The sequence below is a fragment of the Rhinopithecus roxellana genome, chromosome 14 (assembly GCF_007565055.1).
Source record: "Rhinopithecus roxellana isolate Shanxi Qingling chromosome 14, ASM756505v1, whole genome shotgun sequence".
In the NCBI taxonomy this organism is placed as follows: Eukaryota; Metazoa; Chordata; class Mammalia; order Primates; family Cercopithecidae; genus Rhinopithecus; species Rhinopithecus roxellana.
This window is the reverse complement of record NC_044562.1, coordinates 73,171,636-73,187,718: the sequence shown is the minus strand read 5'-3', so window position 1 is coordinate 73,187,718 and position 16,083 is coordinate 73,171,636. Positions and strand designations below refer to the sequence as shown.

General features: G+C 37.8%; 1 protein-coding gene across 2 annotated transcripts in view; it reads right to left on the bottom strand.

Annotated features, from left to right (window-relative positions):
* The window catches only part of CHN1 (chimerin 1), a 214,213-nt gene that overhangs the window by 153,572 nt on the left and 44,558 nt on the right, over positions 1–16,083 (bottom strand). For both annotated transcript variants that reach the window (XM_030916099.1, XM_030916100.1), the window contains exon 3: positions 1,696–1,734. In XM_030916099.1, coding sequence (XP_030771959.1) covers positions 1,696–1,734 — 39 coding nt within the window. The remainder of the gene's footprint in view (positions 1–1,695; positions 1,735–16,083) is intronic.

The window sequence follows — 16,083 nt, the reverse complement described above, 5'->3', positions numbered from 1 at the left end:
AGCCTCCCAAAGTGCTGGGATTACATAAATGCCATTTTTTAAAACAAATGATAGCTACTGCAAGACATGCAAGATATGTGAAGCTACAAAAAATACCAATTGCATATACTACATTTAGTAATTGATATTTTTCATGGAGGAAAAGATTACCACAAACTCAATAATAGTCTGAGGCTTCATAAATGTTCTTACATTAAAAATGTGCAGGGTGCAAGTCAGAGTCAGAAAATAAAGATAAACTGAAAACCAGAAAATGCAGAGAAGTTTTTTTTTTTGTTTTTGTTTTTGTTTTGTTGTTGTTGTTTTGAGATGGAGTCTCGCTCTGTAGCCCAGGCTGGAGTGCAATGGCATGATCTTGGCTCACTGCAACCTCTGCCTCCCTGGTTCAAGCAATTCTCCTGCCTCAGCCTCCCAAGTAGTTGGGACTATAGGTGTGTGCCACCACAGCCAGCTAATTTTTGTATTTTTAGTAGAGATGGGTTTCACCATGTTGGCCAGGCTGGTCTCAAACTCCTGACCTCAGGCAATCCACCTGCCTCAGCCTCCCAAAGTGCTGGGATTACAGGCATGAGCCACAGTGCCCGGCCAGAGAAGAATTTTAAATAGGCTTCCAGCCAATGAGATTACGAGACAAAATCTTTAGGAGGTAAAGAACATTAGTCATTTTTACACATTCGTATAACTATACTCCCAAGGGAAAAAGAAAAAGGCACCAGCAGCATTGGGGCAAAGCATCTATGGCAATATTTTTAGAGATTGTTCATGTTTTACTTATAATTAGCCCAAAGTGGCAACCTATTAAAAACAAAATTATCTGTTCTGAGAACATAAGACCAATGAGAATCTGAATCGCTGTTCCTTCAGTCGGCAAATTTCAGCAACCTACAAACATCAAATTTATAATAAACCTCAACATTTACAAAGATGTTAATCTATAATTAAAGTACAGGTTTCTTAGGTTGCTAATTCAACTACAGAAATAAACAAGAACTTATAGTGCTTTTCCATAATAATGCATTCATAAATTTTTAAAAACTATTTTGATTATATTAGCCCTATTTCAACTCTTAAAATCTGAAATATCCTTTACTTGATGAAACAATATTCTCTAGAAAACAAGGAAAGGAAAACAAATAACTAAAACCCTAGACGTTTAAAAAGAAATATTTATCCTAACGCAGTTTAAAAAGCAGCATGGAATCAAGTATCTCCCTTATATTTTGGTAAAGTAATTATTTAAAAGTTAGATCACCTTTTGTTTTTTTGTGTTTTTGTTTTTTTGCCTCTTTTCACTTATTCTTTCTGTCAACATAGCCTCCTGAATTATTGTCATTTAAATATTCCTTTCTTCACATAAAGAAACAGGACCTGAAAATAATTAGACTGTTTGAATTCTCAGTGTCTCCTTGTATTAGCTTTATTAGCCACTCTTAACAAGTGGTCTCAAGTTTCACTACATGAAATTCATGCAAGCTCAGAGGGATGAAATGCATTCCAGACAGAAAACCATATACTGAACAGACTTTGTGGAAACACTTACTTAACCACAATTACTTCTATGCTATTCCCAAACCTTGTCGTAAATTAATTTTTCAACAATGGATACAAAATGGAATTTCTATCTAATAATCCCATATTTTTATATTACTTATAAAGCACTATAACCCACAAAATTAAATTTATTTGTAGACTTACAGTAAGATTTCCAAACAGGAGGTCTATATTCATCTGTATCTGAAAGAAAAAACATCAAATTAACATTACCGAATACTTACATTTTAAATGAGACATTTTAATAATTAACTCATTTAATATATATTTGAGATCTATTTGTTCGAGGTATTGTGCTAGGCATGAAGGGGCATTCAAGGGTTTTTTTTAGCCTTGGTCCTTACTTAGTTGGAGAAATTTTACAAAGATGTTTAAAGAAAGTTATTGTATTTATTCAACTGCTTATTACATAAAACATCAAGGTTAACTTTTACTGCTGGTACTCATTTCTTACTATCACTGAAGTAAGAAATCAACAAAGGCTTTGTTTCTTTGGGCTTAATGATTATTTTACTGAAAGATCCCTAAAATTATTGAACTTTTCTTCTTCAGTCAAATTTACCAGATTAATAATTTTAATTACCCCAAAAGTTAAGTATTTCTATTATTTTCCCCCATTATATTTAGGGGATTCCAATGTACATGGTTTTACTAACATGAAGAGAGAACAGCAAGATTCAGATCTCAGTCCTCACACATCCTGGACAATCAAAACCAGGAAATGAGAAACACTTCAATGGAAGAGAGTGTATCTAGGGAACGACAACGAACATGAGGTGAACATCTGCTCTTCAAGTCCATTTCCCCTCACGTTGCCTGAGTGCAGATGTAGGAGACAGTATAAATAGGAAGTGGAAAGAGATGAAAATACAAACACATGAGGGACGCGAAGTAATCAGAGAGAGGAGAAGGAGCCAGTGTGGTCTGGCTTCTCATCAGTAAAGTATAGCTGGGGGCTAATTTTGCCAGCCAAAAGCTCTGCCTGAAAGACTATATAGCCAAGACTGCAGAAACATTTTTTGGTATAAAGATATGGCCAGCCACATGACCTGGCTCTGCTGGAAACCAACATGAACCCATTAAGCAATCTGATCCTAAAATCTTCATCTTCAAGGAAGCAAAAAAGTCCCTGGAAAGTTTATTGAGAAAACTAAACAAGTAGCTAAGGTAAAATGGTCATAGACATAAGACATTCAGCCTCCAATCTGGAACCTTCAAACTGCAATATCACACTTGGTTTATAATGTGTTATCAAAAATCACACAAATACTTTGAGAAAAAGGGTTATAGAAAGACTACTAATAGTGGGCATAATAACATAACATGGAAATTTTAAATCATGTGGAAATTGCTTGGGACCCCATAGGAGTGTTCAAATATGTCTGCTTCAAGAGAAAGAAATAATGAGCATCCAAATTGGTAAGGAGGAAGTCAACCTGTCGCTGTTTGCTGATGACATGATCGCACACCTAGAAAACCCTAAATACTCATCCAAAAAGCTCTTAGAACTGGTAAATGAATTCAGCAAAGTTTCCAAAGTTAACGTACACGAATCAGTAGCTCTGCTATACACCAACTGTGACCAAGCTGAGAATCAGGTCAAGAACTCGATCTCTTATACAAAAGCTGCAAAAAACAACCAACCAAACAAAACAAAAACAAAAACAAAACTTAGGAATACACATAACCAAGAAGGTGAAAGACCTCTGCAAGGAAAACTGCAAAACACTACTGAAAGAAATCATAGATGACACAAACAAATGGAAACACATCCCATGCTCATGGATGGGTAGCATCAATATTGTGAAAATGATCATACTACCAAAAGTAATCTACAAATTCAATGCAACTCCCATCAAAATATCACCATCATTCTTCACAGAACTAGGAAACACAGTCCTAAAAATCATATGGAACCAAAAGAGAGCCTGCACAGCCATAGCAAGACTATGCAAAAAGAACAAATGTGGAGGCATTACATTACCCAGCTTCAAACTATACTATAAGGCCACAGCCAGCATAGTACTGGTATCAAAATAGGAATATAGACCACTGAAACAGAATAGAGAATCCAGAAATAAAGCCAAATCCTTACAGCCCACTGATCTTCAACAAAGCAAACAAAAACATTAAGTAGGGAAAGGATACCCTATTCAAAAATGGTGCTGGGATAATTGGCAAGCCACACATAGAAGAACGAAACTGGATCCTCATTTCTCACTCTATACAAAAACCAACTCAAGATGGATCAAATACTTAAATCTAAGACCTGAAACCATAAAAATTCTAGAAGATAACATTGGAAAACCCCTTCTAGATATTGGCTTAGGCAAAGACTTCATGACCAAGAACCCACAAGCAAACAGAACAAAAGCAAAGATAAAGAGATGGAATTTAATTAAATGAAAAAGTTTCTTCATAGCAAAAGAAATAATCAGCAGAGCAAACAGACAACCCACAGAATAGGAGAAATCTTCACAATCTATACATCCAGCAAAGGACTAATATCCAGAATCTACAAGAAACTCAAACAAATCAGCAAGAACAAAACAAGCAATCCTATCAAAAAGTGGGCTAAGGACACGAATAAACAATTTTTAAAAGATGATATGCAAACAACGTGAAAAAATGCTCAACATCACTAATTACCAGGGAAATGCAAATCAAAACCACAATATGGTATCACCTCACTCCTACAAGAATGGCCATAATCAAAAAATCAAAAAATAATAGATGGTGTGGATGTGGTGAAAGGGAACACTTTTACACTGTTGGTGGGAATGTAAGCTAGTACAACCACTATGGAAAACCATGTGGAGATTCCTTAAAGAACTAAAAGTAGATCTACCATTTGATCCAGTAATTCCACTCCCGGGTATCTACCCAGAAGAAAAGAAGTCATTATATGAAAAAGACACTTGCACACACATGTTTATAGCAGCACAATTCGCAATTGCAAAGATACGGAACCAGCCCAAATGCCCATCAATCAACAAGTGGATAAAGAAAATGTGGTATATACATCTATCTACATATAGAGAGACAGACATATATATACACACCATGGAATACTACTCAGCCATAAAAAAGAATGAAATAATGGCATTTGCAGCAACCTGGATGGAATTGGAGACCATTATTCTAAGTGAAGTAACTCAGGAATGGAAAACCAAACATCGTTATGTTCTCACTTATAGAAGGGAGTTAAGCTATGAGGATGCAAAGGCATAAGAATGATACAATGGACTTTGGGGAGTGAGAGGAAACGATGGGCGGGGAGAGGAATAAAAGACTACACATTGGTTATGGTGTACACTGCTCAGGTGATAGGTACACCAAATTCTCAGAAATCACCACTAAAGAACTTATTCATGTAACCAAACACCACCCAAAAACCTATTGAGATAAATAAATTGAAAAACAAATGAAAAATAAAATAAAGAAAATGTGGTATGTACACACCATGGAATACTAAACAGCTATAAAAAAAAGAATGAAATTATGTCCTTTGCAAAAATATGGAGGCAGCTGGAGGCCATTATCCTAAACAAACTAACACAGGAACAGAAAACCAAATACCGTATCTTCTCACTTATAAGTGGAGCTAAGTATTGAGCACATAAGGATATAAATATGACACAATGTCTACTATGGACTACCAGAAGGTGAGGAGAGGGGTGAGTTAAACTACCTATTAAGCACTATGCTCACTGCCGGGGTGACAGGACCTGTACTCCAAACCTCAGCATCATGCAATATTCTCATGTAACAAATCTGCACATGAACCCCCATATATAAAACCTGAAAAATTTTTTTAAAAATTGCGGAAAACTTAAAGACAAAGAGGAAATCTTGAAAGAAGCAAGAAGAAAAATAACTTTTCCATTGAAGAATAATGGTAAGAATTACAAGCAGACTTCTCATTAGAAACCATAAAAGCATTAAGAGAGAGGAGTAAAATATCCAAAATGTTGAAGAAAGAAAAAAATAACAACTCCAAATTTTATATCCACTAGAATTATCCTTCAAATGAGAAGGAAAGATAAAGACTTTCTCAGACAAACAACAAATGAGAGAACTCATCACAACAAACCTGACAAAAAATAAATGTTAGAAGAAATTCTTCAAAAAGAGGGGGGAAAGGATGTAAGTCAGAAACTCAAATCTACATAAAGAAAGAAAGAGCATCAGAGAAGGAATAAATGATAAAATGAAAAAACAGAACATACACACAAATATATATGCTTGAAGAATGAGTAATAGGCTAGGTACGGTGGCTCACACCTGTAATCCCAGAACTTTGTGAGGCCAAGGCGGGCTGGTCACCTGAGGTAAGGAGCTCGAGACCAGTCTGGCCAACATGATGAAACCCCATCTCTACTAAAAATACAAACATTACAAACATTAGGTGGTGGGTACCTGTACCCCAGCTACTCAGGAGGCTGAGGCAGGGAGAACTGCTTGAACCCAGCGGGCAGAGGCTGCAGTGAACCGAGATCACACCACTGCTCTCCAGCCTGGGTGACAGAGCAAGACTCCATCTCAAAAAAAAAAAAAAAAAGAATAACAGATTACATGAATAAATGAATAAAATGAATAATGAAAGAAATAATGCAACAAATACAGTCATTTCTCATTATTCACAGTAATTATATACCATGAAGTTACCTCAAACACTGAATTTAGCAGCATATATTGAACCACTGCTCCTAGGGGCAACACAGGGTTAGGTTCCTGTGTGCCTCTGGTCACAACATTTTTATTAACCATTAAATACATAAACTTGTGTTGTATGTGTATCTCTTTAAAGATAACTTATTTAGTATATACCGTTGACTCATTAACACTGAACTCACATCAACAGTACTGTAACCATGCCTGTATGAAGCTTATCTAACATATGCATATTCTTCAAAAGATGTATCACAGCCTTCTAACTCTTAGGAACACTGTCTAGACAGCACTTCAGCACGAGGCTTGGGGACCATTTTAAATGGCAAAATCACTAACAACAACAACAGAAACCCCACAAAAATGGCAAAAAGGTGTGCCCCTGAAAAGACCATGAAAAGAGGACTTGTTTACAGCATGAGAGCTGAAACAAGGTGGAGCACTGCCTTCCTTGGCCACAGCCGGGAACAGGCAGGTCATATGACTCAAATTTTTTACTGCTCTGTGATTATTTGCAAGTGACCACAAAAATACCACAATGATTTATTTTAGGGTTACAAATAAATGTTAGAAAGGGGGCAAACTTGCAACTACGGAATCCATGAATAATAAATAAATAATAAGCAATTATTTAGGAAAACAGCTTGCTCAGGTGAACTTGCCCAGTGATGATAAAAAGTTAGAATGAAACACAACCTTAATGCAATGATAGATAACATACATCTTTCCTGTGCTAGAGGGTGTGTGCATGTGTGTGTGTTGGGGGTTAATTATATTGAAGTTTGTCTTAATAAGTAAACCATAATTAATTCAATTGTAGTTTTAATACCAGAAAAAATTTGTCGGTAAGTATTCAAGTCATGTTATTATTTCCTTGATATTTTGCTGTTATTATTCAATCCTAAGGATTATGACGTGTAGTGAGTTTCCAGTTTATAACAGGACACCCATACTCTATGTGTGTCTCCACTTCCTTGTGGGGCTCCAAACCATAAGAGGTAGTGACCAGGCACCTCCTGATCCACTATGGGGGACCAGGAAGGGAGGAGACACTCAACCAGACTGGGACCCTACGTAGTAAATAATTTAATCTTGTCTCAGAAGAGGTCTAGACTTTGCCTTCAACTCCTGGAGATAATTTTTGTTTGCCTGGGGCTAGCCAGAGAGTAACTTGGGGCTTTGGGTCACTGGTATCAGTTAAGGAACCACATGGACAATCAACCATGCTTATGCAATAAAGCCCCAGTGAAAGTTCTGAACACCGAGGCCAGGAGAGCTTCTCTGGTAGGAAATATCCCACGTGGATCATCACACATAAATCAAGAAGGAGCCAGGGACATAACTGTAATCCCAGCTACTCTGGAGGCTGAGGCAGGAGGACTGCTTGAGCCCAGGAGTTTAAGACCAGCCTGGGCACCAAGGAAGGAACGAAAGGGAAGGAAGGGAGGAAGTAAGGAAGGAAGGACAGGAGGAGAGAAGGAAGGGAGGGAGGGAGGACATGTGTCCTGACTCCAAAGAGAGAGGGCAATGGAAGCTCTGCATTTTGCATTTCTCCTGGACCCTGTCCTATGCGCATCTTCCCCTGGCTGATTTTAATATATATCCTTTCCCGGCAATAACCATGACTGTAAGTAATGTTTAGTGAGTTCCGCTGAGTCCTTCTAGTGAATTTTAGTCCATAAAAGGTGGTTGGGGAACTCCCCCCACCCAATTTGCAGTTGGTGTCAAAAGTGAGGGAAGTCTTGGAGACTTTGTAGTTGGCCCTAACGCCTCACAGACCTTGTGCAAAGCTGCACCTATGAGCGGTGAAGGCCTCCCGGAGATCATTCTGACTTTGGAGAAGGTGAGAGAGAAAGGCTAATTCTCACAGTCCTTACTCTGAGAACTGTGTACTTAGTGCTAGGTGGGGCTTTCTTAGGGAACATCAACCTTTACTTGCTCTGTGACTTTAGAAAATTTACTACCTCTCTGCATCTTAATCTATTTATTTATAAAATGGAATAACAATATCATCTAAAATGAGAATAGTAACAACATAGGTTTGTTGTTGAGAATTAAATTAGGTATCATCTATAAAGCACCTTGTACTTAGGAGACCCTTCAGTAAATAAGTACCCTCTCCTGCCTTCACCAAAAGTGATTCTGAAAACACAATATTACCATATTAGCCTCAAGCCACTGTTAATGATTTCAGCCCTTCTTACTATTTTGGTCTTCCATGTACACCTGCTCTGTTATAAAAGACAGTATTCAAGATGCTACAGATCACAATCATGGCCAAACAAATTTAGTATTTGTTAAAAAAAAAAAAAAAAAAGAAATATTAGCGGAAAAGTTTGAGTTTCTTTTAATATTAAAACAATTCTAATTAATGACATTTAAGAGCACTGTTTAGTTTAGGTTTTAAATATATTTTCCTATTTTTTGCTGGTGGAAGTGTAAACTGGCATAGTCTCTTTGGAGAGCAATTAGCTATATATACCATAAGCTTAACTGTGTAACAGGTATCTGTTACGGCAGAGATTAGATGAAACGTTCTTTGAAGGAGAACACTTAAAAATTATTTCAGCCTTTCTTATGTTTATGTGTAGAGACCTTAGATCACTGGTGTGGATCCTTTTGCTGAGAGAAAAGTGGCTTGAATATTCCTTTAGTTGACCAGTGGGTAGGTGCCACTGTCCTTAGGACTCAGAGGAGGAGGGGACACTGGGAGGGGAAAGTTGAATGGCTTAGGAAAAAGTGCCTCTATCTCTTGATATGCAGAATTAGTTGCTAAAGGCAAGAAGACCAGTTTTCCAGGACCCTAAATCTTCCTGGAAGGGAAGAAACATTACCCCAATCTTTGATTCCTGAGATTCAAAATTAAAGAGCTCTGTCACAGAAGACACTCCTAGCTCAAGCCAAGTCCCACTGGCAAGAAGAGGTAGAGACATTCCTGAAATAAAATGGCCTTGAAGAAGGAATAACTGAAACTGATGATCTAAGGTCACACAAAAAGCTTCTGTGTTTATCAGGGAGGACAGATTCTGGCACAGCCTAAGGTGGATGCTGGAAGTGTCTCTGACCTCAGCCTCCCTGGTACACTAAATCCTTCAGTAAAAGAAAATGAACGTTTAAAAAACTGCAATCTTGACCTTCAACTGGGGTGACGGCTGTGACCTGGGCCATGGTCTGACTAGAAACGGGATCCTAGTGGCAGTTCAAGCAACTATTATTCAACAGTGTGGGGCTGGTCTTAAATGCTGACAGAAAATGATGATGGAAAGGAAGAGCAATAGTGTAGTCAGTTCTCCTTCTGGCATTTGGAGGCAGATGAGGTAACTCTTAGACTGGGAAAGCCTCCTGGGGCCCAAACTTGGAGGTGGAGACTGTCTAAAAAAGAAGATACTAAATTTCCTGCTGATTAATAGAAAAAAATAAGAGAGTACATTTGGCCCCTGAATTTATGTAACACGTCATGCCAGTTCCTTCTGCATACCTTTTGACCCAGCAGTTCCATTTTTAGAAATTCATTGTAAACAATTAATTAAGGATGTTAGAAAAATATTAATACAGAAGAATATCACCACAATATTACTTTTAAAGACTAAAATACTGTACTCAACCTAAACGTCCAACAACTGAAAACCGGCTTAATCAATTATGATTAAGTATGATTAAGTATTCCAGTCTGAAGATACCTGGACTACATGAAAAGGACTTTACCTTTTAATCTATTAGAAAGTCTGTTCTCTGTTATCTTAAATATTTTAAAACTTATAAACCAGTGGCTGTCAATCTTTTGGGTCTCAGAAATCTGGATTCTAAAGAGTTTTTAATATTTATTGATATTAGCCACATTGGAAATTAAAATACAGCTGGGGCCGGGCGAGGTGGCTCATGCCTGTAATCCTAGCACTTTGGGAGGCCAAGGTGGATCACAAGGTCAGGGGTTCGAGACCAACCTGGCCAATAAGGCGAAACCCCGTCTCTACTAAAAATAGAAAAATCAGCCTGGTGTGGTGGTGCGCGCCTGTAGTCCCAGCTACTCGGGAGGCTGAGGTAGGAGAATCACTTGAACCCAGGAGGCAAAGGTTGCAGTGAGCTGAGATCGTGCCACTGCACTCCAGCCCAAGTGACAGAGCGTGACTTTGTCTCAAAAAAAAAAAAATAAAAACAAAAACACAGCTGGGCACAGTGGCTCATGCCTGTAATGTCAGCATTTTGGGAGGCTGAGGCAGGAGGATCACTTGAGTACAGGAGTTCGAGACCAGCCTGGGCAACAAGTGAGACCTTGTCTCTACAGAAAAGACAAAAAGAAAAAAAAAATTAGGTGGTGCATGACTGTAGTCCCAGCTACATGGGAAACTGGGGTGGAAGGATCACTTGAACCCAGGCACTGGAGGCTGCAGTGAGCTGTGTTTGTGCCACTGCACACTAGTCTGGGTGACAGTGACGGAGGGAAGGAAGGAAGAGAGGAAGGGAAGGGAGGGAGGGAAGGGAGGGAGGGAAGAAGTGAGGGAGGGAGGGAAGGGAGGGAGGGAGGGAGGAGGGAGGGAGGGAAGGAAGGGAGGAAGGAAGGGAGGCAGGCAGGCAGAAACTTGAATCGTATTTTTTGTTAATTCATTTAAAAATAATTAGCCTATTACATCTTAACATTTTTATGAAAAATAACTATTTTTCAGAACAAAAAATGGTTTTACATTCTGCAAATCTCTTTAATATCTAGCTTAATATAAGTCAGCTGGATTCTCATATCTACATCTGTTGTTATACCACATGCCACGTAGCTTCTAGAAGATTCAATTAGATACTTGCAACAGAATGAGAGTGATGAAAATAATGTCTCAGTATTATTTCAAAAATAGTCTTGACTTTGTAAAAACTCCCTCAGGAGTCCCTGGACCATGCTTTGAGAATGAATATTTTAAACCATAATTTCCTTGGCATATCTAAGATACGGGACGGTAAACATGTCATCTAAGTAGTGGAGGTAGTAAACATTTCATCTAAGGCCAGGCACGGTGGTTCACCAATCCCAGCACTTTGGGAGGCCGAGGTGGACGGATCACAAGGTCAGGAGTTCGAGACCAGACTGACCAACATGGTGAAACCCCGTCTCTACTAAAAATACGAAAATTAGCCGGGCATAGTAGCGCGCGCCTATAATCCCAGCTACTCAGGAGGCTGAGACAGGAGAATCACTTGAACCTGGGAGGCAGAGGTTGCACTGAGCCAAGATCACGCCACTGCATTCCAGCCTGGGCAAAAGACAGAGACTCCGTCTCAAAAACAAACAAAGAAAAATATTTCATCTAATAGAAGAAATACAAAAATTAGGAAGAGAAAAGAGAGAAAATCATGTGTTCTTTTGGCAGAGAACAGCAGCTTGTTCAAAGTTATCCAGGGCTAATACTCCAAAAATGTTTGTGATTGCCTTCAGCTGAAGGTCTCAAGAGCTCACAACACCTCTTTTTGATTCTGTTACAAAATCCGCCCAGACCCATCATACGAATGTGTCAAACTCCAGTAGAATATGACTGAGAATGAGAAGCAGATAACCTATGACTCAGGAACAGCTGCTTAAAATATCTTTATCATGGTATGGCTGGGCACGGTGGCTCATGCCTGTAATCCCAGCACTTTGGGAGGCCCAGGGGGGCAGATCACCTGAAGTCAGGAGTTCAAGACCAGCCTAGCCAACAGGGTGAAACCCTGTCTCTACTAAAAATACAAAAATTAGCCAGGCATGGTGGGATGCGCCTGTAATCCCAGCTACTCAGGAGGCTGAGGCAGGAGAATTGCTTGAACCAGGGAGGCAGAGGTTGCAGTAAGCCAAGACTGTGCCACTGCACTCCAGCCTGGGCAACAGAGTGAGACTCTGTCTCAAAAAATAATAATTATTATTATATACTTATATCCTTATCATGATATATATGACTATTTAAATTAAGTATATACCCATAAAATCTATTAAAAGGTTTTCTCCATTGCTATGAAGTGTCAGTAATACTTTTCATACCTAATATAAAAGATAATTTTATAAAAATATCAGTTACGTTGGCATACAGAAATGTTAAAACAATCAGAAAGTGTCACTCATTCAGTAATTACACATGAAACACCTTCTATGGGTGAGGGTGTCAGTTACGAGGTAGGTCCAGATACAGCTTGTGCCTTCAATGGCAGTAACAAAAATATGATGGATATTATTTACAAACAAGGTAATAAAGTAAGAGCAATAGAAGTTTTACAAACCATTGTCTTGTCTAAATGCCTGGCAAGAAAAGGTCTACAGTATTTGCTGAATTGATGAATGAATGGAAGGAAAGAAGGAATCACTTTTGCCCAGAGTGTCAAGAAACACATACCAGAAGAGGTATTATCTAACAAGGTCCTTAAAAGATAGATGGTTTTTAAAATAAAGGGGCTGAGAAAAGGCAGAAGGACACTAAACAGAGGAGAATGCATGAATAAGAGGGCAGAAACAAGAAAGGTCAGTATATGTTTGAGGAACTGCAAACAATGCAGAGTGGCTGAAATAAAGATACACTGAAGAAAGTTTGTGACTTAGGCCCTGGAGGGAACTTGGGCTGAGTTGTCAGGGGGCATCTATAAATAACGCACTGCGAGGTTTTTTCTGCTTTGTATGTTCTTCCAATTAAATACTCAGTTATTTGAGGACAGAAGAATGCTATAGTCAGGTCCAGCTCACTTCTCAAGACCTGGAGAAAGCAAGCCAGGCAGCAGGAAAGCCAAAGGCAGAAGAAAACAAGCACAACTCGTGGAGCAGACTCACAAGAGCACAAAGTAATGAACTGAAAATGGCAGGTGGCAGCAAGGCCTGGGAAAGGGGAGAGACAGCTTCATGTCTAAGCTAGGTTCTGTGTGAGACATTCTCCTCGAGACTTGATGTAAAAACATAAACAAATTCATGAAAATGAAAGAAAAAGATGAGATCAAAATAAGCCTAAGTTAATTCATATGTACAGTACAACCTCGTCAGTTAATTTTTTCATTTTTTTATAAATGAAAGAAAAGATATTCCTGCGCATATGTATGTGCATGTGTACATAGGGGGAAGAGAGAGGATGAAAGAACTAGAAAGACACACACTAGAAGGGTAACAGTAGTCATCTCTAGATCAGCCTTTCCCCTCGTCTGAAGCAAGCCTGGATAATGTTTCAAGTGACTGTTTTCCTAGTTCTCCCAAGTATGGGAGATAACAAACTCTTTGTGGAAGCACGGGACAGAGGTCACCTTACTACATGTAATGGATGCCCTATGGTCTTGGGGTGTCATTCTCTCCCAGAACCAGGAGGAGAAAGACCTCTCTAGTATACAACGAATATATTACATTTGTGCTGAGAGAACTATTAAAAACAAAAAAGTGCAAGTAAACTATCTATAAGATGAAGAAAACATGGAAACTGAATCAGACAGAGAAAAGTCCTCTTTAACAAACTCCACAGGAGGCTCTAACTGTTTTAGGTGGGTCCTTGAACTGCATGTACTACCGAGAAATCTCAGTCTGAGAGGCTTAGAAATCAACTATAGCTTTGTGGCAAACTTATGCATAATAAAACACCATATTCTTCTAAAGTCTTTGAATTCCCCCTCAGAATCCCTGTGGAGGTCTTCATTTTACCTGTTCTGCCGGTTCTAATTGAATTCACTGAATGTCAAGCATTCGTTATAGGAAATGAAAAACAGTTTCTTAATTAAATTTTCTTTCATTTTTGGTTAACTGCTAGAATTGTAAGTCAAGAAAACTTTACACAAACATATTTTTACATATTCTATCATGTTTATGAAAAGTGATTCCAATTTTTCTTGCTTTTTTAAGCTCAAACTTAAATTTTAAGCAAGATTTAGTGTTAAACTCATTGTTGCCATAATCGTTTGTGCTGCTTTTTCTCTAAATATTAGTATTGTCAGGACATTCATTTTTCTTTAAATAACAAAACTTTCAGGACATTTATCTGTGCCTTTAGGCAATGATTTAAAAAATCCCTAGTTAAATCCATCTTTGATATAATTTATAACATTATGGTTATTTAGGAGATACTCAGAAGTATTCATTTACTGACTGATAGGATTAAATTTACTTATAAATACCTTATTGTGCTGATTTTTTGGATTAATTTATAACATTTTATGACTGAATACATCTTCATGTTCTCTCCAATTAGATCCTATTTACATCCACTACATCTATAGAAGTTGTTAAAAATGACCTCTGAAAACAAAAATTATTTCTTTCTTTTTATTATATATTTTTTGTATCATTATATAATCTGTATCTTATGCATTCTTTGGTTTAGAATAATATTCCTCTGGTGAAGTTTAAACCTGCTTAACGTTTTACTTTTAAAGTTAAACAGTTCATTCTGGAACAGACTAGAATGTTAAATTTAAGCTGTTTATTGTTTTAGGGTCAAGCCAAAGGCTGTTACAACTTTTAAACAATATAATGAATTCTCAAAAAGGCCTGTATTGCATTTTAAATGAGGTTTAGACAAATGACCTATAAACATTCAAAAATTGTGATTTAGGTTTTAAAGCATATTAGTTTCAGATTGCCCTTGGTTTGAAAATTAACAATTTTGAATTGTATAACCAGAATGACATTTATTGGCAAGAAAAAAGACCATTTCTTTCCTTCAAATGACGAGTCGCCTTTCAACCAACTGGTGAGATTTCCTGTACTGCTTTAATCCAAAAATGTAAGGCAATAATAATTAATCCCCACCTGCTGCTGTTCTGTTTCTGTTCAATATTTAGACACACCAAAATAATGACAAGCTTAAATTGTTATTTTACTATAAAGTGATTTTTAAAAGAACAAGGGCATAAACAGTAAATACCAAACAAGTACTATAGTTAATATATGAAAGAGTCACAAAGAAAACATCCAAGCTCTTTAATAAAAGAAGTTTCTTGGAAAACAAAAATTCACAGTGAAAATGAAAAGGCTCCTAATAACATACACGATTCTAAATTAATGAGAAACAAAAATGAGCCTTGCTAGGTTTCTAGGTATCTCACATCCTGACTAAACTTCTTTCCTAGAAGATGCTTCAAAATGTGGAAAGAAGGCATTACAACTAAGATAATTAAAATTCACCCTGCAAAGTCATGGCCAAATCAGGTCAGTTAAATTCACCCTTAGAAGCAACAAAGTCATTTAAAACTGTTCCAAGTTGAAAACTGATGTGTCATGATTCAACTCTGATGGAAATAAACTATTTTTAAAACCAAAGACAATTATTTTTAATTCTTCAGAGAATAGTGACCCAGAACTGTTAATACTAAGAGGAAAAAAAAAAACTTCTGTGCAACTACAGTGCTCACATGTAACTTCATCAAAGATCCCCCAGAAACAAGTATTTTGCAAGTGCAGTGCTCAATTCTTCACCATGGACCCACAGCCTGGGCAAACAAAGCCTCCTAAATGAAATGTGAAGCAAACTTGGAAACGTCTCCTATTTAGAGCTTGGTCTTCAATAACCTAAGCAGTTTCCTCTAACCAGCTTGGCAGACCTAGCAAACAGATTACACAAAGTCCTTCTGCTTACTCAAATCTTTCACTATACTCTTGAAAACGAAAAGCTATACAAAGGAAATGGGTCGCTTAACTCAATCTAAAGGTAAAGAGTGTCACTCTCCAACCTACTAATTAGTCTTCTGGACAAGTCAAATCTGAGGTGAGAAGAAGGGAACTTCTGATAATGCTTCTCCCAACATGTCGGCATAATTACAGAAAGTCTCAGACAGGCCTGTTTACGTACAGGTTTTCCAAAAGGGAACTCCAAGATGACGTTTAATTCCTGTCAATCCTCTCAATGACATCTCAACATTCCCAACTGGCTCCCATTTGGA